The sequence below is a fragment of the Rosa chinensis genome, chromosome 4 (assembly GCF_002994745.2).
Source record: "Rosa chinensis cultivar Old Blush chromosome 4, RchiOBHm-V2, whole genome shotgun sequence".
NCBI lineage: Eukaryota > Viridiplantae > Streptophyta > Magnoliopsida > Rosales > Rosaceae > Rosa > Rosa chinensis.
Window position 1 is genome coordinate 61,235,786 of NC_037091.1, and position 22,655 is coordinate 61,258,440.

General features: G+C 40.0%; 3 protein-coding genes across 3 annotated transcripts; all 3 read left to right on the top strand.

Moving 5' to 3' along the window:
• The first annotated feature begins 7,752 nt into the window (after positions 1–7,752).
• Positions 7,753–10,621, top strand: LOC112197159 (UDP-glucose 6-dehydrogenase 2). Its single transcript, XM_024337738.2, has 2 exons — positions 7,753–7,915; positions 8,859–10,621. The coding sequence occupies exon 2, from the start codon at positions 8,879–8,881 to the stop codon at positions 10,319–10,321; it is 1,443 nt and encodes a 480-aa protein (XP_024193506.1). The 5' UTR covers positions 7,753–7,915; positions 8,859–8,878; the 3' UTR covers positions 10,322–10,621.
• Positions 10,622–13,186: 2,565 nt separating this feature from the next.
• Positions 13,187–16,298, top strand: LOC112197392. Its single transcript, XM_024338039.2, has 3 exons — positions 13,187–13,869; positions 14,244–14,394; positions 14,525–16,298. The coding sequence occupies exons 2-3, from the start codon at positions 14,250–14,252 to the stop codon at positions 16,000–16,002; spliced, it is 1,623 nt and encodes a 540-aa protein (XP_024193807.1). The 5' UTR covers positions 13,187–13,869; positions 14,244–14,249; the 3' UTR covers positions 16,003–16,298.
• A 2,827-nt stretch (positions 16,299–19,125) lies between these two features.
• LOC112199893 (zinc finger protein 91) lies at positions 19,126–21,558 on the top strand. Its single transcript, XM_024340873.2, has one exon. The coding sequence runs from the start codon at positions 19,647–19,649 to the stop codon at positions 21,294–21,296; it is 1,650 nt and encodes a 549-aa protein (XP_024196641.1). The 5' UTR covers positions 19,126–19,646; the 3' UTR covers positions 21,297–21,558.
• The last annotated feature ends 1,097 nt before the right edge of the window (positions 21,559–22,655 follow it).

The following is a 22,655-nucleotide window of genomic DNA, read 5'->3' on the forward strand; positions in this document are numbered from 1 at the left end:
ATGAAGAACAAGCTCTCAATGTGCCGTGGGAAGAGAGAGCTGGTGGAAGAGGTCGTGGTAGAGTTTCATTCAGAGGCAAAGGTAGAGGAAGAGGACGTCAAGCATCCAACAAAGCCACTGTGGAATGTTGCCGATGCCACAAACTCGGTCACTTCCAATATGAATGTCCCACCTCGGATAAGCAAGCCAATTACGCAGAGTTGGATGAGCAGGAGGAAATGCTGCTAATGGCTTATGTTGAAGACATTGGAGCTAGGAGAGAAGAAGTTTGGTTCTTAGACTTGGGCTGCAGTAACCACATGTGTGGTGATAAGTCCTTGTTCTCTGAGTTGAATGAAAGCTTTCAACAAGTAGTGAAACTGGGAAACAATACAAGGATGAAGGTTGCCGGCAAAGGGAGTGTCAAACTGGAGATGAATGGGGTCAACTATGTTGTTACTGAGGTGTTTTTCGTACCTGAGTTGACGAACAATCTCCTGAGCATAGGACAATTACAGGAGAAAGGTTTAGCCATTCTTATACAATTGGGAAAATGCAAGATATATCACCCACAGAGAGGGTTAATCATTCAAACTGAGATGACGGCTAATCAAATGTTCATTTTAGTGGTAAAGTCTCAGTCACATCTCTCCCAGTCAAACCAGGAAATCTACTTCAACACTACTGCTCAAGATCTCACTCATCTTTGGCACTGTAGACTCAGTCACATCAGTAACAAGGGACTAAGAGCCTTGCAACGTAAGAAGATGGTTCATGGATTACCTCAGCTCCCAACCTCAAAAGTGATGTGCACTGATTGCTTGAAGGGTAAACAACATCGGGAACCTATTCCAAAAGCCAGTACCTGGAGAGCTTCCCAAAGGTTAGAGCTTATACAGCTAATTTATGTGGACCGTTTCTCCAATCTCCAATAGTAAAAAACGATACCTGTTATGCTTCATTGATGATTTTAGTAGAAAAGCATGGTCATATTTTCTAACCAAAAAATCGGAGACATTTGCTGTTTTCAAATACTTTAAGACTTATGTGGAGAAACAAACTGGTCTTGTTATCAAATGCTTGCGTACTGATCGAGGGGGAGAGTTCACATCTGGAGAGTTTAATGAGTTTTGTAAGTTGAATGGGATCAAGAGGCAGCTAACAACTACATACACTCCTCAACAGAACGGAGTTGCAGAAAGAAAGAACCGAACTGTGATGAACTTGGTGAGATGCATGTTGTCCGAGACGGGGATTCCAAAAACCTTTTGGCCTGAGGATGTAAATTGGACCATCTATGTGTTAAATCGATGCCCTACAGTAGCTTTGAAGAATGTAACACCAGAAGAGGTCTGGAGTGGTGTCATGCCATCAGTTGGACACTTCAGAGTTTTTTGGTGTGTTTGTCATGTGCATGTACCGGATGCTAGGAGGACTGAGTTGGAGAATAAAAGCATTAGTTGTGTTCTTCTCGGAGTGAGCGATGAGTCAAAGGGTTACAGGCTATATGATCCCGTGGCAAAGAGAATAATCATCAGTCGGGATGTCGTTTTTTAGGAGAACAAAGAATGGGATTGGGACAAGAGTTATGAGCAACAAGTGTTGGTTGACCTAGAATGGGGAGAAAGTGATGATGAGCTGGTTGATAACTCAAGTGACACGGAAGATGAAGATGATGTTGGTGATGAGGAAAACACTGTCGATGCAGTTGTGTCTTCAAGCCCCTCAAGCTGGAGTTCAGAAGAAGGAAGAAATAGAAGACTACCAATTTGGATGGATGATTATGTGAGTGTTGAAGGGCTCTCAGAAGGTGATATTGATACGAATTTTGCATTGTTTGAAGAGGCTGTTGAGAGTGACAACTGGAGACAAGCAATGGACTCTGAAATCAAGTCTATAGAGAATAATGGAACTTGGTTTCTCACTGATCTACCTAAAGGAGCAAAGCAAATTGGAGTCAAGTGGGTTTATAAGACAAAGTTGAACGAACATGGGGAGGTAGAGAAGTATAAGGCTCGGTTGGTCGCAAAAGGTTATGCACAAGAGTATGGTGTTGATTACTTGGAGGTTTTTGCACTAGTGGCTCGTATGGACACAGTCAGAGTGATACTTGCCCTTGCAGCGCATAGGAGCTGGAATGTACCAGCTTGACGTCACATCGGCATTTTTGCATGGTGCCCTGATGGAAGATGTGTACGTTGAACAGCCTAAAGGTTATGAGAAGAAGGAGGAGCCTCACAAAGTGTAAAAACTGAGAAAGGCCTTATACGGACTGAAACAAGCTCCTCGAGCTTGGTTCAGTCGAATTGAGGACTATTTCTTAAGGGAGGGCTTCGAGAAATGTCACAATAAGCAGACACTCTTCGTCAAAACAAACAATCGAGGTAAACTTTTGGTTGTGAGTTTGTATGTTGACGATTTGATCTATACTGGTGATGATGAGGCAATGATTAGTGATTTTAAGAGCTCAATGATGAAGGAGTTCGATATGTCTGACTTAGGGAAAATGAGATATTTTCTGGGAATTGAAGTGCAACAGTTGACAGATGGGATTTTCATCAGTCAAAGGAAGTATGCAATGGATGTTTTAAGGAGGTTCAGGATGGAAGGAAGTAATCAAGTGCTAAATCCTATTGTTCCAGGGTTCAAAATTTCAAAAAATGAGAGTGGAGTGGAGGTTGATGGTATGTTATATAAGCAGCTTGTTGGAAGCTTAATGTACTTAACTTCTACACGTCCAGACTTGATGTATGCAATAAGTCTAATCAGTAGGTACATGTCACAACCTACAGAGCTTCATCTCATGGCGGCTAAGAGGGTGTTAAGGTATGTGAAAGGAACCATGGATTTTGGTATTATGTACAAGAAAGGAGGAAGTGGTGACTTGACTGCATATACCGATAGTGATTATGCGGGGTGTTTGGAGGATAGGAAGAGCACTTCGGGGTATGCATTCATGATGAGCTCGGGAGCAGTGGCTTGGTCATCCAAGAAGCAGCCAATAGTCACCCTTTCTACGACTGAAGCCGAGTTCGTAGCTGCTGCAGCATGTGCTTGTCAAGCAGTGTGGATGAAAAGGATTCTGAAAAAGCTTGGTTATGAGGCTGATGAATGCACAACCATCTTTTGTGACAACAGCTCAGCGATCAATCTATCTAAGAATCCAGTAATGCATGGGAGGAGCAAGCATATTGATGTGCGTTTCCATTTCTTACGAGATTTGTCCAAGGAAGGAGTAGTGCAGCTGGTTCATTGTGGATCACAGGAGCAAGTGGTTGATGTGTTAACCAAGCCACTCAAACTTGAAGTGTTTCAGATCAGGACCCTAGAGACCCTCTCTCTCTAAACAGTAGAGAGAGAAAGTAGATCTGAGAAAAAAACTCCCTCCTCCCCCTTCTCTTTTGCCCAAATCTTGATCCATCTGGATCTAGATTGAAGGCTGAAGAGTTGGGGGAGGTCACTCTTTCTTCCCTTTCAGCATCCTAAAGACTACTGTTCTTCTCTCACATTTGTGGTATTTTTGCTCCCTTTGTGGTTATATCTGGCTATGTCCAGTTCTTCTCTAGCTTTGTCCAGATCGGGAGGACCTTGTTCCTCATCTATCATTTTCTTTCTTTCTCTCTGTCAATCAATCCCACATCTTTCCAGATCAATGTTTACCCAACCCCAAAACAGTTCTTCCGTTTTCACTCCCAAACTCCATGAAAGTTATGGTGGCTGCGATGATAAAGTGCAAGGCACTTACCAAGGTGAGTATGGGTGCTCACGCATGGGTTCATCACTCCCCATTCTCCATGGTTTTGGTTCTCGGCTCTGGTTCTCAGTCCTCCTTCGGCAACCACAACGCTTTCTTGGTATGGGTCTCTATGGTGGAGAGTATGGTGTTGTTTTGAGGGATTATATCCCTTGGGTTGTTGATATTCATATGATTTGTATTATGGGCTATGATTGGCATCGGATATACAGCACAAAACTACTTGGTGTTCTGCTTCCGGCGACATATCGGCGGCTCTTCGTGGTCGACGGCGCGAGGTGGTCTGCAGTAGCTAGGTTTTCTATATTGGATTGGGCTTATTCTTTGGGCCTTTGTTTCAGTTGTTTTACAAGGGTTAATTTCCTAATACTGGCTCTTGTTGAGCCCAGTGGGAAATTAAGTTTCCTTTCGTTATTGTCTGTTTGGGCCTGTCCATCAAACTTTTTAGTAGGTACTAATTTCAACCTTTTGGGTTAGTTTTGGGGCAGCTTAATTGATCCCCATTTCCCAAAAAAAAAAAAATTTGAAGTGTTTCAAAAGCTGCGTGGTCTCTTGGGAGTATGTGAGCTACCAGAATAAACTAACGTGCATGTGCAGTTAGTTTAAGGGAGGGAATGATATGATTGAGGGTCCTTTAACTTAGGGTTTTAGTTTTCTGTTAATAAGCTACCTATTATCGAGGGCAGTGCTGTTAGTGTTTGAACGTTTCATGGTTTAGTTTACCATGTACTTTGTTGCTTACGTGGGTTGCAAGATTTTCTCATTCTATTTTGTAAAGGCGGTTAATAGCCAAAATTGTTTTACAATAAGATAAGTCATTCATTCCAACTTGTGTTGTGCTTGGTGTAAGAATCCATATTCTTGTTTATCCGTTCATAACAATTTGCATTGGCAAATTAATGATATGGTGTCATCTGTTTTGGGGTCACACGCGAACCTCAGTTCAATTCGTTGGAGTACGGTATCTTTGCTTAAAGTCGTCTTCGTGGAACTCTTTTTGATGGTGATCGTGAACTCCGGCAAACCGAAGCATGACCGCTTCCGCAGTGCTACGGTGGCGACGGGGAGTGATAACAGAAACAGTGAGAAGATCTTTAATAGACGAATCACATTAGTCATGTCGGCAGCGGCAGCAGCTTGGTTTCGTCTTCTGATTCGGCTAATATGGTGAGATGGGATTTGAGTTGTTTATGATCGACGAGAAAGCATGGATGCATGGTTTGATCGGGGCGAGTTAGATATAATGATATATCGATAACATGATCATGTGAGCAATTAATGTGAGATCGTCTAATTGGGATTATTTGGAATGAAACATCCTTAGTGTGCTTATTAATTATTAATGTACGTGCTTGTTAAAAACATTGGAAAACTATTAGAGTCGATATCTGCATGATGTTCTTGCTTGAAAAATGTTGAAATATATTAAATTGAGTTCGTCTACGGTACATTAACTCATCGATACATTAACCAAATTAATTAAACTCAATTCGATCATACATTAATTCGAGCTAATTTACGATTATATATATATATATATATATATGTAGTCAATAAAAGGCTATTATTATATAAAATTGTCTATATTTGATATATCGATAATTTTCGATATTGTAAATCTTTCGGGGACCATGACCACTTAACGCAACTACCCAAGTCAGCTTAACTCAACCCAACCGTACCGGTCTTAAAACCTGCATTAGTGGCGCAGATATGGATACAATGACAAAGTTTATTACTTGGTGTCGACCAATAAGAACCATTTGTCACATCGATGCCAGGACTTTGATAGTTACCTTTCCAATTTCCAAACCAACCTCCAATATATACGCCAACTGGCAATTCCATGAATAAAGCAAGGCATGGAGCAGAAGACTCTCGAGATAACGAAATGCAAACAACAGTAATGACTTGTCACCCCCCATTGAATACTATTGACATGAGTAATTAATCTTAGCTTAAGGCCATTGACCATATATCAACGTTGCCATCCACCATTACTAGCTACAACATCACATTATACCACTCAAATCTCTTTTTTTAAGATCTCTATCATGAAAAATATTAAGCTTACCAAAGGTGTGGACGCTTGCTCTCTGGACTAGCTAGTTAAAATTTTGTTCAGAAAAAGTTAAATTTTGGGATCATTTGCTGACCACAAACATGAGTCATGGGTGTGAACATTCAATCCGGCCTGTATTTATCAACACCAAGAACAATCGAGTTTGTGTGAAGACCAAGTAAAAGAAAACACAAACTAATCTATCAAAAACATCTTCACATCTTTTAATAATAATAAAATACTAGTGTATTCCTACTCTAATTTCGAATGCTAGTGAACATTTTAATAGAAACGATTCATGTTCACTCTAGTATTGCATCTTTCTCCCACTTCTCTTTCCGTCTTTTTTTTCAATTTCACCGATTCAAGTTTAACAAACGCACCCTTAGTTCGTGATTGAATGACTAACATGCATGCTTAATTTATTCTTTCTGGGCAATCATAACATGATTAGTTTACGAAATTAGTACTCCATAATTAATTCGACAAGCTAGCTAACCAAAATAAAAAACACAGACAGAGAATGTGACAGACTGTTGGCCTCCATGATCATATGGAGGAGTGGACCTTCTTTTGTCCTCCTCGTCTAGGGCACTCTCCCTTAATTAACAGCTAATTAACTACAAGTGTCTTACACGTTTTCCATTAAACAATGCATGCCCTCCTCCAGGCTCCAACAAACCCATTATAGTTATTTTCGATACTTCTATTCAGATCTCTACCTGCCAATTTTGCTCTATGATCGATCTTCCATATGCTTCCATTATATACCTTCCACCTTACTCGATCTTTTTGTTCTTCTTCTGGGGCCACAAAAAGTTCCAATGATTTTGAAGCTTCACTTTCTCCCTTGTTTTCTTCACATTTTCTCCATGTTTTTTCTAATGATGTAAAGGTTCACTTTCTGCTTTCATCATAAGTTGTATACATTAATTTAGGGCCTGTGCCTTTTTTTTATAAGGTTAGTAGTCCTTTTCGAGCTCGGCACCCCCAAATTTATGTTTTGCATCGGTAACTTGCATGATACTTCAAACTTTATTAATAGGTGGTTGGAGCTTCATTCGATTTACTGCTGAATCGCACTCAATTAAGTGTTTGAACATGAAAAATGTATGTTTGATGCTGAGTTTGGTTATTTAACTTCATAGGGAAAATTTTACATTAATGAAAGATAAACTCTCTATACATGTAGACTAGTTTCATATAGTCATATATTATGTCAAGATCATACCAATTTAGACTATCAATACATGGAGTTAATCTATCTCTATATAGAAGTGCACACAAGTTCAAATACCTACCCTCATCATGTAATCAAATCCTTAGATAAATAGAAGAATTTAGCTACATTTAATAACTTTTCAACGTGACTTCACTTGCATTTCGACACACTTTATTTTAACAAATGTATAAGAAGTATTATTTTGGAATCATTTTTCTTATTCTCATGCTATGTTAATAAACGTAACCCTGGAGCGGAAGATTCTATATTAATTATAGAGAAAATTTTACAAATGGTCATTCAACTATGACTCATTCTATACTTTGGTAATTGAAGTTTCAAATATATCACTTTGGTCACTCAACTATTACACTATCAATCACTTAATTCACTTTGTTAATTTTTTTCATTAAAAAAATTATAAAAAATACTCTTTGAGTGACTTAAGTGATTGACAGTGTAATAGTTGAGTGACCAAAGTGATATATTTGAAACTTCAGTGACCAAAATGTCGAATGAGTCATAATTGAGTGACTATTTGTGAAATTCTCTCTTAATTCTAATTTTCTTGCTTCTATATCATTAAAAACAATTACTCCAAGGTAAAAGAATTGATTAGACATCATAATATACCATATAATATATATGTGTTACCGCGTGATATTTGGAAAAGTGACGGTGATGACGGTGACGAGGATCTGGGAAAATGCTCATTGCAACGAGGCGTATATATAGGGGGCCTTGTCTTAGATCTCCTTCATTCTCAGTTCTCAACAACACAACAAGAAGAAGAAGAAGAATAAAGCTCTTCTCTTTTCTTCTTCTTCTTCTTCTTCTTCTTCTTCATCAGATCTCTCACTTTGTCCCACTACAACCTTCGCATTTCTTCATTGACGAGGTAAGGTCTTCTCTTCCTCATTGAGATTCAATGTCTTCAATCTTCGTTTGGGCTGCTCCGCTCAGCTTTGTAGTTTCCTATTGTTTCTGGGTTTTGGGTGTTTGATGATGGATTTTCATCATTGGTGGGAGTTGGGTTTGTGTGTAATTCTGGTTTGCTTTCGCAAAATGCTTACTTGATTATCGTCGGTGAATTGTGATGGGGTTGGAAAGTTCAGATCTTTGTAGTCTCTCAGTGTCTGTTGTAGATCTGATTGACCTTAACTCGTTACTGGGATTCTGAATTCTCATGGTGAGATTTGTTTTTTTTTTTTTTATGTTGCCGAAAACGGGTAGATTAGCTCAATTTTGGAAAATTTTTGTGCTGTTTGAGAATTTTTGTTCTGCTTCAACTTGGATCTGCAAATTTCTTTGCGCTTTTTCTCTAGTCAACTCGTAGATCTTAGATTTTCTTTCCCACAATTTGATGCAGTGCTCTGTTTAAGTTGCAACTTACATGTCGAAATGAGAATCAGCTAAATGAAGATAGTTTTAAGCTTATGACACCTTGATTCATTTGTTAGGTTTAGTTGAGCTCCTTGTTTTACTTGATCAAGCTTGTTTTTGTAGTTTTGCACCGCCTGAACTAGATATGTTTTTTAAGATGTAATGCTACTTCTCATTGGAATGTTTGATGCTTTGATCACCAAAAAGCTCGTTCGAGATCATATTATTCGTTTGCTTGTCAATTAATTTTGTCTTGGCTTAATTTCGTTTGATTGCTGTCTTGCACATTCTGTGGATGCATGATAACAATTAATAAAAAAAATAGTGGCTTGTTGTAAGTATCATCATATTTTGGTCTGAAGCATTTTGTCTTTTAAATCTTTCATAATGCAACGATTACTATTTCACTGCTTGAAAATAGTGAAGTTATCCCACTTTTTTACCTACTATTCTTTCAGATTTTGAACAAGAAAGCAAGATGGTGAAGATCTGTTGCATAGGAGCTGGATATGTTGGTGGGCCTACTATGGCTGTGATTGCCCTTAAGTGCCCAGATATTGAAGTAGCCGTTGTTGACATTTCTGTGCCACGGATCAGTGCCTGGAACAGTGATACTCTCCCCATATATGAGCCTGGCCTTGATGATGTGGTGAAACAGCGCAGAGGAAAGAACCTATTCTTCAGCACTGATGTCGAGAAACATGTTATGGAGGCAGACATTGTCTTTGTTTCAGTCAACACACCTACCAAGACCCAGGGTCTTGGTGCTGGAAAAGCAGCTGATCTTACCTACTGGGAGAGTGCTGCTCGTATGATTGCAGATGTATCAAAGTCTGACAAAATTGTTGTTGAGAAATCAACTGTGCCTGTGAAAACTGCTGAGGCTATTGAAAAGATTCTGACTCACAACAGCAAAGGCATCAACTTCCAAATTCTTTCCAACCCCGAATTCCTTGCTGAGGGAACTGCAATCCAAGACCTTTTCAATCCTGACAGAGTCCTCATTGGAGGTAGGGAAACCCCAGCAGGTGAGAAGGCAATCCAAGAACTCAAGAAGGTTTATGCCCGCTGGGTTCCTGAAGAACAAATTATTTGCTCTAATCTGTGGTCTGCTGAGCTTTCAAAGCTTGCTGCCAATGCCTTCTTGGCACAGAGGATATCTTCTGTCAATGCCATGTCAGCTCTCTGTGAAGCAACTGGTGCAGATGTCACTCAAGTGTCACATGCTGTTGGCAAGGACACAAGAATAGGGCCTAAGTTCTTAAATGCCAGCGTTGGTTTTGGTGGATCTTGCTTCCAGAAGGATATCTTGAACTTGGTATATATCTGTGAGTGCAATGGCCTTCCTGAGGTCGCAAACTACTGGAAACAGGTCATTAAGATTAATGACTACCAGAAGTCCCGGTTTGTCAACCGAGTGGTTTCCTCAATGTTCAACACGGTCTCGGGTAAGAAGATTGCAATTCTGGGATTTGCCTTCAAGAAGGACACTGGTGACACCAGGGAGACCCCAGCCATTGATGTGTGTAAAGGGCTGTTGGGTGACAAGGCCAGGTTGAGCATATACGACCCTCAGGTTAACGAGGAGCAGATCCAGAGGGATCTTGCAATGAAGAAGTTTGATTGGGACCATCCTATTCATCTTCAACCCTTGAGCCCCACTGCTGTGAAGCAAGTTAGTGTAGTCTGGGATGCTTATGCGGCAACAAAGGATGCTCATGGCATTTGCATCCTGACCGAGTGGGATGAATTCAAAAGCCTTGACTACAAGAAGATCTATGATCAGATGCAGAAGCCTGCTTTTGTCTTCGATGGAAGAAATGTTGTTGATGCAGAGAAGCTGAGGCAAATTGGATTTATTGTTTATTCCATTGGAAAGCCCCTCGACGACTGGCTCAAGGACATGCCTGCTATTGCCTAAATACTTGAGAAGCACATAATCTGAAGATCCATGGAGGGTTGAGTCATAATTGAAGTCTGGTACTGGGAGTGTATGCATTTGTTGTTTACTGTATTGTGTTTTATTTGTTATTCCCATACTCCTACACTTAAGCGATATGCTGCGTCTTCTTCTACATGTAGTAGGATCCATAAGACAATAGCGGGTCAGGTTTGTCTTTAGCTCATTGGAATATCTGAAATTTGTTATTCTCATAGTTTAATGTAATAAACCAAGAAATTACAATTTTATTAAATCTATCATTTCTCCTGATTATGTTTACGATGTCCAATGTCCTTCTGGGATTGACATGAAGAAGTGATAATAATGTTGGCCTACTGCAGAAATATATGTTTGAGAACAACTTCAATATTTGATAAAATTTGGGAAAAAAATGAAAGCTACTATGGGTTAAAACAGAAAATGAGCTCTTCCTTTTGGTTTTCAAATATATGTAAGTTTTCATTTTGTTTTTTTAATATAGAATCACAATTATGGCTTCTTTATAAATTTACAGTTTTTGTATGTTAAGTAGTTGGTGTCGGTATGTATTTGTGCTTGAAAAATATCGCAAGGTGTTGTTCATAGACATACTTTTTAAGAAAAGAGAGAGCCTATTATCGCATGACTAAGGAGCTTTATTTGTCAACTTGAACTCAAAATATTTTTCTTAGACGTACATTTTTTATTTTGAGTATCGTATAAATTTCCACTTGGTACCTTGAAAACAATCTCGAGAGTTACGAACATAATCCCTTAATTGTCAACTTTTGCTCTGCTAGGGTTTTCTCCCTAGCCGAAAGACTGATTGAGTTTGGAGCAGCAATGGCGGCAGAGGGTGCGGCGGCGTTTCTCGCCTTGTCGGAGGAGGCTGTAGTGAACCTGGTGGGGGGTGGGAATGTGATCTCCGATCCGTTTTTCTACTTATGTGGGCGTCCACTGACTAAGAAACCGGTGGTTATCCCATCATTCATGGCGGCGATGTCCGGAGTGTGGAGGCCGAAGGAGAGGGTTCTGATCCATGAAGAGGAGGGAGGGATCTTCGTGTTCCAATTCAAGGAGCAGGAAGTGAAGAATCGTGTTCTTCATGGCGGCCTATGGTATTATAGCAATTTGATGCTATTGTTGGCTGATTATGACGGTGTAGAGGCTCTGGCGGAGGCTCCTTTGCACTTTCTGGAGGTGTGGGTGGCAGTGACGGGCCTGAGAGTGGCTATGCGCACTGTGCAGACTCTCACCCGGCTTGGCAACATGTTGGGCACTTTTGTGAAGGCTGATCATGTGGCGTTGCAAAGGAAGGAGGCTACTCAGAGGATCTGATTGGTCCATGATGTGCACCAACGAGTCTGGGCTTGGAGGACGATCTGTTTCTCGCCGGCAGTTTCGGTAGAGCTGGAGTTCTGCTATGAAAAGTGTCGAGGGATCTGCAAGGGGTGTGGTTTCTTCACCCATGATGGAGGGGATTGTGACTGGAAGTTGGTGAACGAAGTGGCGGTGGAGGACCTGGTTCTGCCGTCGAAAGATTTACAGAAGGAGATGTTACCGTCCAATGGTACCATGGAACCGTCGTCGTCTCTTGATGTGGTGGAGGTGCTGCAGACCGGGTCAGCGAATCTGGTACAGGCACTGGGCTCTGGAGCCTTGCAGGTGATGGAGACAGGGCAGGATGAGGAGGGGAAGGAGCTGAGCCCTCAAATGGCAGCTCCGAGTTTTTCGGCGAGAACCCCTAATTTCAAATTAGGTGTTGGGCTAGGTATTGGGCTAGGTGGACTTGGACTTGAAGGTTCTGGGCCTATTGTTGATGGTTTCCTTGGACACCCGTATAGGGTTTTGGGTGTGAGGAGGCTTCGGGAGGAGGACTGGCTTGAGGATGGGAAGCGCCTAAAGTTTTCTGAAGGCTTAGCTGATGTCCCAATCACTGATGGGAAAGTTCCAAAGAAGAAGGGCCGACCACGCGGTAGTCGGAATAAGCCCAAGTCTGTATCCACTTTAGTGGTGAAGGTTGGGGGCCGTCTTCGGAGGAGCTGAACGTCCTACCTCAAGAGGGCTAGGGGTACAGACCTACATTGACTCGATGAAGCTTTGGTTATGATGCTTGCGGAGACGTACACCATTGGGTCTTATGCATTAATGCTTCATTATAGTTGCTTTGTTTTGGGTTGTGTAGGTTTGTTTTTTTTTTCTTTTTTCGCATGTTTTAGTTTCTTCTCTAGTCCTATTTCTGTCTTCTAGATGGCACCGTGTGGCTGTGTTGATCTGTCGCGACGTACACCATTTGAGGTCTTAGGCGTCAAGATGCTTCAAGACAGTGGCTCCATTTTCAGATAGGGTAGGGTTAAGGAAATTTTATTTTTGTTTTGCTTTTCTTTTCTTTTCTGCAGTTCCTTTAGGTTTTTCGATCTATTTGGTTAGTAATAATTTGGCTGCTTTCGGCAGTTTGGGTAGGAGATCTTTGGCTACTTTGCGCAGTATGTATTGTGCTTGTACTTGTGCTTGTACTTGTACTTATACAATAAGTGGTTTTTTCGAACCTTCTAGCTTGACCCAGTGACGTCGTAATATATTGGAACCTGATTCCATTTCTCTCAAAAAAATCTCGAGAGTTACGAACTCTAGAGAAAAAAGTAGACAAAACTCATGTGACTGAAATCGATCGATGCTTCAAAGTACTCGTTTTTACCAAATAAATCAATGCTAGCTGGCGTTTTATGTAATTCGGACCCAGCTGGTTTGGAATAAAGCTTTCTTTTCCATTTCACATTGAGGAGTCGGGGGTATTTTAGTAAATTCTCCCCACCAGAGTCGGACACGGACCATTAGGCAGGGCTCTATATAGGGTCCAGCAAATTTAACCCGGTTTCTCCACGTCCGGCCCACCTCGTTTTCCAACAAAAGCACGAACCCTACCCCCTCGTTATCTTTCATCTTCTACCTACCGCCTTCGATACACGCTCAGATCTACATCAAATTTCTTGAGATTTCTTCTAATTTCTTATCGTAATCTCTAGATCGGATACCGATCTGCTCAAGCCCCAAATTTTTCTATCGATTAATCCCGAATTCAACCCAACCCGTTGAGCTCGTAATTTCTAGGGTTTTTATTCCGAATCGGCCCCTTTCGCCCTCTAATCTTCCAAGATCTTACGTTTCTCGAATCTGATTTTCGAGATCTTTCTTTCCCCTTTCGAATTTTGTAGATTTTTGACCCCCTTCGAATTCTAGGGTTTCCAAAATTTCTTATCTTTAGGCTTTGGTCTTTTGTGTAAATTCGTATAGGGGTTTTGTTCCTTTCGCTGCTGTGTATCTTTTCCATATACTCTCTGTGAATAATTCCAAGGTTTTTTTTGGCGAATTGCGAACCTAGGGTTAGGGTTTCTGAACAAAAATTCAAGCTTTTTAATTTGGTCAAATTAGATTGGGGATAAGATTCCTGAGATCGATTAATCTATTTTCGTATATTATTCGGTGGTCAATCATATCAATTGGGCTCTCTGCCGTTTCAGTTTGATCTTCCCGCCTTATTTGTGGAGGTAAAATCTTGTTTTAGTTTTTATTATGTTTATTTCACCTAGCACATTATTATTGTGTTTTTTTTTTTTTTTTTGAAATAATGGGGTATACTGGTTGAGCTTGAATGTTGATAATGTTAGTGTATTTTGATAATTCGTTGCAAGTACTGAGATACAGTGTACTATGTAGCCGTTGTTTAAATGAAACTATGGTTGCTGTTTGGTCAATGTGTTCCGACTGTTGTAGACTAGCAGGACGCATGAGTAGTTACACTTGAGAATATCTGTTATTCCATAAGTATTACATTTGGCTAATGGCATGAGTTGTAATGCTGTAGGTGTGGACATGCATTTTTGGAATTCTCAAATTTATAATTGTTCTTTTTCTCTTTCAGGTTGATATGGGATTTAAAAGGCCCTTTGATGATGTGGACTTCCAGGAGCTTCCTTATAAGCATTCAAGGCAGCTTGATTCCAGTGATAAACGCTCTCCATTTTCTGATGTTGTTTCTTGTTATAGTGCACCCGAAAAACCGTATGTTTCAGGTACAGGACATTGTGGTGTTAAATCATTTCATGTCTTGCTTCCTACAGCTAATGTAGTCTGTATTTTTAACGAGTGAACATAGATGTTTTGAGCAATTCATATTGAGGTCTGATCTTATTTTGCAAATAGGTGAGGAAGGGGATGCCCTTTGTAAAACTCAGTGGTTTGAGGTACTAGAAAAGTATAATGTTGGTAAAGATTCAACAGCTGTCAATAAAGGTTGTGTGATTAATGCTGCCTCTGCATTGGTCACCAGCAGTTGTGGTGAAGAAGACATTGGTTCTGGTGGACAAGATGCTTCTTCACCTCCTGCAGAGTATTTTGAATATGACTGCCCAAGGAGAGCGTTTGTTCCTTTTAAGGATGATTACTCTTCTTTGTTGGATCGCTCTCCAAGAAAACAAGTTCCTGTTGGGCCAAATCATCAAGCCAGTATTCCATCATGGAGTGGACACTCTAAAAAGTTGGATGAGGAAGATGGGGGTAATCTCAGCCGCTTTTCCTTGCATTTGATAACTGATTATGACTCTGAGGAAAGGCTTTTGGGAACTGCTGTTATTCCAATGCCTGATGTGAACCTATCACCTCCAGAGTGCGATAAGGTTGGGCAGGGCCGAACAAATTGTAAATGCCTAGATGCCGGGACCTTCAGGTGTGTGCAGCAGCATGTCATGGAAGCACGGGAAGACCTTAAAAGAAATCTTGGAAATGAAAAGTTTGTGAAGTTGGGTTTATGTGACATGGGAGAGGTAGTAGCACGAAGATGGAGTGATGAAGAAGAGCAGGCTTTTCACGATGTTGTTTACTCCAATCCTGCATCATTGGGTAGAAAATTTTGGAAGCATTTGTCTGCAGTGTTCCCTTCTCGAAGTAAAAGGGAACTGGTCAGCTATTATTTTAATGTGTTCATGCTTCGTAGGCGGGCTGCTCAGAACAGATCTAATACTTTAGAAATAGACAGTGATGATGATGAGTGGCATGGAAGCTATGGAAGTGCCAATGGTGGTATAGTTGCAGAAGATGATGAAGACTCTGTTATTGACTCTGTTGAGGATGGTCAAGCGGTGGGCCATAGAGAGTACTCTGAAGAAGATGATAGCGATGATGATGACAGTGATGGTGATGATTATGTGGGATATGGAGAAGATGGTGGGATGGATCATATAGGAGAATCATACAGGCTGAAATTGGTTGATGAAGGAAAATATGATACTATAGCTCAGAATGGGGAGAAGATTCCAGGGTGTTCTGAGGAGGAATTTGGTTATCAAGATGACTCATGCGTATCTTTCGAGTTTCAGCCCTATATGCATGACTCTTGTGGTCGAATTGATGCTGAACCTGCTGGTGGTGCTTTACAAGGCACTGGATTCAAGGACGAGCATAGCCAAAGCTTGCGTAGCCAAGACGATGCATCAAGTGATGTAGTTGGTCATGGATATCTATTGGAGCCTTGTGACGCTAAAGTTTGGGATGCTAGGTTCCCAATGGATCCCATGAAAGGTATTGATCTTCTACCTACATGGAGTATGATTGAGGACATATTTGATCAAGGCATGGGGGATTACAAGATGAGGGATGACCAAAAGGCACCAGCTAGTGGGTAGTGATGGGACAGTTGGCCACTGGGTCTAGGAAGGAATTCTTTTAACTGCTATAGTATGTTAAATTCAGTGTAGCCTTCTGAATTTGTGAGGGCTACGGCTAAGTTTTGAGGTTGGCAGTAATGTTCTTTGCCTAGCAATATTATTCTTTTTTTTTTTTTTTGGTTCTCCTGAAAGCACAGGTGATTTTGAAATCCGGTGCTCCTTCTGTACAGAAATTCCATGGAATGTAATGTTCATTTGTATGTCAAGTTCTCTCAATGGAATGAAGATTCTCCTGTCATTTGTATATTTATGCATTTCATGTCTCTTTGTAGGGCAGCCTTGGTAGTTGGTCACCCTTGTTTTCTATTCGATTTAGTCTTCAACCCTTTTTATTCTACAACTACCTTATAACAAACCATTATACTTGACTCTTCTTTTTCTGGTAAAAATGCAGACACATAAACAGCATTTCAAGGTGCGTTATACATATCTTTTTCAGTAGTTTCCTTTGTCTATTTCAAAATGCCAGAGAGTGAAAGATTTATCATAAGAAATTAAAGGTGATATGACGTCGAAAGATCACCATTCCTAGTTGAGCCTCTTCAACCTTCCGGTTGGTTGAAGCAGTTAAACTGTGATGCTTTTGCTCTTTGTTTTGTTATGTTAAAAACAGTTTGAAAAGGTTCTTTCTAATCAAATGAATGCATTTGGTTTATCTACTAGCTAGTTTTGATTTGATGTTTATATCAGCTGTGCATTGGCTTTATGGTTGGGAGTTGGGACAAACTAATACGATTGACAACAGTATATCCCATGATTTGCTTCGTCTTGTAATTATGAAAACGCGTTTAATACAATCTATAGGACGAATAGAAAAGGAAGACTGTAGAAGGGATATGACCTTTGATACATTGTCAAATGGTAGAAGGGTCAAGCCGTCAAGCAGAGAAGATTTGCTTTGATACATTGGAATAGTCTACAGCTTCCGTAAATGTATTGGCTAGAGAAAGGCAGCTTATTCGGTTTTGCTTACAAACCAAGGCCATCAAGCAAATGTGTTTTGCTCTGTCTTATAATGACCAAAAACACGCTTGATAATATTCACATGACAAAGTCTTCCTTTTCTATGTTTACAAATAGGAACACTCTTGTCATGTAGTACTTTTGGGTGTTGACTTAACCATAGAAACACTTTCGCAAAGAATCCATTCGCAAAACATCATACTTTGATTTATCCATGAGAAAACTTTTGCCGACAAAAACTTGTAAGTTCTAAACTTTTAATGCTGTGATTTCCATTCGGTATATTTCCTTTTCAAATCAAATAGCACCTCGGCCTTGCACACTTTACTCCTACGGTGAGCAACTGTAAGCCTTAACTGCAAAAGCTAGGGAAAACCGGTAGCTTTATCCGGTTTCTCCATAGAAAGGCAAAGCTTTGTTAACTAAGTACGGTGTATATGAATCAACGGAGAGTAATGACAAGACAATGGAGAGATGTGTTTTAGTTATGGGTATGACCTCTGCAACCAAAAGAACAAAATAGAATAATTAGGCAACTTATAGTTGTGGCGGCAGAGTACAAGTTCTGAGGTCAACATGGAAACAAGTACTATCATGCTTTTCTATTGTGAGTTTATGACTTCTTTTTCTTCAAAGTCAATGCTTTTAGAACTGGGTGGATGTCTTAATTAATTGGTCTGCAACGTCATGGTCAACTACAAGATCATTTATCAAACAAAGTCATTAATATAGGTTTGAAGAGTCATGCAGCTTAATTGAGGTCATGTACTTCTGTATAATACTGATGTTATATATACATTTATAATCAGAGAGTGGATTTTGCAGCTTAGTTCACCCGAAAAAAAAAATCAGAGAGTGGATAAATTTCCAGCTTCTTACTTTATAAGACTCACGAAATGACAAAAAGACGATGCATTTTGCAAGATGCCAAGCAGGAAATTCTCCAGAAACGACTTGAATAAGTATCTGGATTAATGCATACTTTACAAACACATGAGTACAATAAGGAGAGTTGAGTTGATCAAACTGCAACTGTATGCTGGTGAAAACTAAGCAAATTTGTCTTTCTATGAGATTTATGTTGTTGGCATCTATATGCTTCCGGTGTTTGATGAAAGGCCAACAATGCATATACCTATATCTGCTTCTTTCTGCAACCAAATACTTCTCATTACCCTAATAAAGTTTTCCTTTTTATGGGTTAGAAAAGAAATCTGACTCGCTCCTGCTTCGAAGAAGTTTTGAATCAGATACAACTTGAATAGTGACTTGTCCGACCCTCCAATTATACTTTAAAACATCTATCTTTACACTATCCAACTATTAGGGCATCAGAAGTTTTGACACACCGTGTGGCATGGCAACCACATCTATATCTTCTCATTGCTTGGATAATGCCTAGGTGCTCTTGGAATTGGGGATGCCAAATTCCTTCATCGAACATGATGACCACTTAATGAGGATTAGCTTAAAGAGTTTGTTAAAGATTTTCACCATCTCATTTAGTATTGTTAAAAAACAAAACTAAATGCAAAGAAACGGTTTTAATTTCTTTTATTTTGGAAAATTCATTTCTCACGTGAAAGAATATTAGACCCACTTAATATGTAAATGAAAACGTAACTTTATCCAGTTATCTCCAAGCCTTTGATTCGCAACCAAACAACGGCTAAACAAATAGAAACCAAACAAACTCATTCCTAAATCCCTAACCACAACACAAACACATCAAAATTGTGGATACACTATGAACTATTGCATAATACAGCCATAACAGTCATGTATAGAGTTGATAGAGGATAAATGGGAATGAATAAAAGAAGCACACAAAAGGGTTGACACCCATGGCCATTGTCCCTATGCCCATAAATCTCCTTATCAATAACGGTTCGCAAGCAAAAGACAAAGTTTTGAAGGCCTACTTTGGCTTTTTCATTTTTTCACAGTGCCAAATCTAGTAGTAGAAGACTAGTAGTATTATAGTCCTTAAACCTTGGGATCCTCAAAACACACCCGCAAATCTGAACCGTCCACTCCACCAGCGAAGGCCTCTCGCTTCAGTACACGTGCTGCCAATCTTTTCTTCCCTTTTTAATCTTTTGCTTCCATGCATGGAATTCTCCTCCAACTCCAACACACACACAAAAATACTAAGAGAGAGAGAGAGAGCGAAACAGAAAGGAGAAGAATCAGTCATGGTTGAGCTGTTTTTTACAGGCCTCTTCATCGCCATCATTACCGACCCATTTCTCAGATTTTTGATCTTTTCAATTAATGCCCCCATAAATTTTTTCAGCTCCAATTGAGAAAAGGGCTTCCATTTGATGTGCGGGGAAGAATTTAGAGGGTCCCTACTCTTTGTGGGTCGGATCTCGTACCTCACAAAACTGTCACATCTCTGAACTCTTCGATTCTCATCTGCTCTCCAAAGAAAAGCACCAAGCTTTGTGATCCGTGCTCGATCTGAGTCCCTCCTCTGCTTTCTCTGCCATTTGGGTTCTCCTTTCTGCAACAAACAAGATCATGGGATGGAATGTAGCATAGAACTGTAGCACATTCGAGGTAAGGCTAGCCAGCTGGGTTTTGATTTGGTTTACTTGTCTTGTGTTGTGTTGTGGTAGTTTCGAGTATTGAAAAACATGGAAGAGGATCAGAACCAGCACAAGAAATTCGTGTGCAAGTTTTGCAACAGGAGATTCCAATGTGGGAAGTCACTTGGTGGTCACATCAGGACCCATTTGAACAAGAAACCAACTCGGGAAAAAGAACAGGAGATGGAAGAAGACGAGTTTGCTAGAGTTACTAGGACTGCAAAGCTTTTGTCTTTGGATTCCGGGCCGGAAGGGCAATCCGGTTATCGTCTCAGGGAGAATCCCAAGAAGACTTGGAGGTTTGCCGATCACAAAGTCCCGAGTTTTCAATTCCAGCAGGAGAAAGTGTGCAAGGAATGTGGGAAAGGTTTTCCATCGCTGAAAGCTTTGTGTGGTCACATGGCTTGTCACTCGGACAAGGAGAGAAAGCTTGAAGAGTTTTCGGAGACTAGTGAGAAGCAGAAGCTGGTGATGGATAGTCAGTCTGATACTGAGACCTCTTCAGCTCCAACAAAGCAGAGAAGGGTGCTGAAGAGAATGAGGGAGAACAATTTTGAAGTTCATCATGGTGGTTGTTCATCTGGTTCTGGAGTTGAGCAAGAACAGCAGGAAGTGGCTATTAGTTTGATGATGTTGTCTCGTGATTCGGGTTATAAAGGGGGTCTGAATTCGTTTGGTGAGTCTTCGGATAACAACTCGGTGATTCTAGAGGGCAAGTCATCTTCTATTGATATGAGAATTAGTACTAAGAGAGGTCTGAGTTATGCTGCTAAAGTGAATGATGTTATGGACTTGAAGAGAGCAAGAGAGAAAAAGTTGAACTATGAGGAGGTTACTGTTTCTGACAATTCTGATTCTGGGTACTATATACATGAACCCAAGAAGGTTGAATCAGATGTTTCTGTAGATGGGTTTGTGAGGAATGGTGAGTTTAAGAAGTATAGAGCTGAATTCGGATCCGGGTTTGGGCGCTATGAGTCCTATGATGTTAAATCAAGAAGGGCGTTTAGCAGCAAGTCTGAAATGGTGAAGAAATTGCCACGAGAAGAAGCTTATGAACAAGGAGATAGGGGTTCTTTAAAGTATGCCTTGAGAAAATCCACCAAGAATGGCTTTCACAGACCATTTACTAGCGGCTCTTCCAGTGTAGAAGCCTACAAGAATGTTAGAAAGAGCAGCAAATATGAGTGCTTGACTTGTAACAAGACCTTCCATTCTCATAGAGCTCTTGGGGGTCACAGAGCAAGTCATACAAAGAGCAATGGCTACTCCGAGTCTATGTATGAAAGTGGAGAAAACAGCGTAGACAGTGATGAGTCTCCTATTCCAACACCTGAGAGTCAGCTTGTTGAGCACAATAAGCCTTACAAAGGCAAAACCCCAATTAACCAGGACTTGGGTGCAAAGAGAAATTCAGGGTCTAAGAGAAGCAAGGGGCATGAGTGCCCATTCTGCTTCAAGGTTTTCAAGTCGGGCCAAGCTTTAGGTGGTCACAAAAGGTCCCATTTTGTTGGAGGCTGTGAAGTCAAAACTGTGGTACTTGGACAAGAGCACCAGCATCCGGAAGAAGAAGAAGAAGAAGAACATGAACTTGAAGTCCCTGAAAATGAGGCTGAAATCCCTACTCTATTTGATCTTAACCTTCCTGCTCCTATGGAGGAAGAAGCAAATGGGAATTTTGAGTACATGTCATGGTAGAGTTGAGCTTGGAAGAAGTTAGAAGCCACAACAAGATCGAATTTTTGGTGGGTTTTATCATCTGTTACTTAACAGCAGTACTTTCTGTCACTCTTCTGTAATGATGCAAATGCAGGACAGTATAGACATTGAAACTTTTTGTTTCCCTTAGGCCACAGATTCAAGGGGTGGAGGTAATGGTTCAATTTCTTGTTCATGGACTTGAACAATTAGTTATGCTTTTCTGTTTATTCTAATAATTTATTTCATTCTCTCAGTTTTAGTGCAACTGATCTGTCTCTTCCCAGACATATATATATATATATATATATATATATATATATAGGTACAGGAACTTAATCTCTCTCTCTCTCTCTCCCTCCTTATTTTTAATATTATATTCTCCTTACAGTTTTGGCATGTCTCAAAATATATATTATTCTACTATCAAATTCTATTATAAAACTTTAATTAAAGATGAACACTAATGTTCCTTAGTTCTCAAAGATTTGAAGGGCGAGTGCCTGCTCTTGAAACTAACATCTTTATGAGAACCCCACTTGCTGATAAAAGTTTTGCTTTCCAATTTCCATCACCCTATGACAGTATGACCAATTGCTTTGAGACTTTTGACCTCAAGAAAATTCAAAGACAAAAATGATCAATTCCACATCCATGATCAAATCCACTTGTACTTATAGCTGTAGAGAGTAAAACTGTTTACACTGAGGATCGACCAAGCTCACTGTGTAGATTGTTTTTCCCTAAAGTGTCAAGGACCACATGCTTTATGGCCTTATTCGGAAATGTTTAAGAAGTGCCACTTCTTATGTCAAGACTTAACTTTAGAACTCACAACTCACTTGCTTAGTTAAGCCACAGTGCATTCTGTATTCACAGTTGGATTTAGATCTTCAAGCATTCTTCCTTCTATTGCTTAAGCTTGAAGGTTGGAGAAGGATGTGTACAATAAAATTGGGGAATCATGAGGAATCAAAGTCCATATATGCACCTTTTCATGATTCACCTACCACTAAGCCCTAAAATTCATATCAGTAAATATCTGTGAGATCCATATCAGGTTCACAGTACTTGATTATTTATCTTTATTAATTCTATGTCCTTTTAACTATATATGTAATATGTTGCTTATATAGTTTGTATTCTTTGCAAGACCTTATCAACCTCAGGGCCACTCTTTTTTTTTTTTTTTTGGGTGCCCATAAAAAGCCCCAGTTAGCTTGCATCAAATCAAATCAGAATCAAAAACCACTTTGAGGAGTATCAATTACTTTTTATGTAAATAGAATTATGAACTTATATGTTATGCATCAGATGTATTCAAACACCCACTTATGGAAAAACACCAAGCCTTTGAAA

Coding starts and splice junctions, on each gene's coding strand:
- LOC112197159 (XM_024337738.2), top strand. CDS start 8,879: ATGGTGAAGATCTGTTGCATAGGAGCTGGATATGTTGGTGGGCCTACT.
- LOC112197392 (XM_024338039.2), top strand. CDS start 14,250: ATGGGATTTAAAAGGCCCTTTGATGATGTGGACTTCCAGGAGCTTCCT. Junction 14,395..14,524: donor CGAAAAACCGTATGTTTCAG/GTACAGGACATT, acceptor TTTTGCAAATAG/GTGAGGAAGGGGATGCCCTT.
- LOC112199893 (XM_024340873.2), top strand. CDS start 19,647: ATGGAAGAGGATCAGAACCAGCACAAGAAATTCGTGTGCAAGTTTTGC.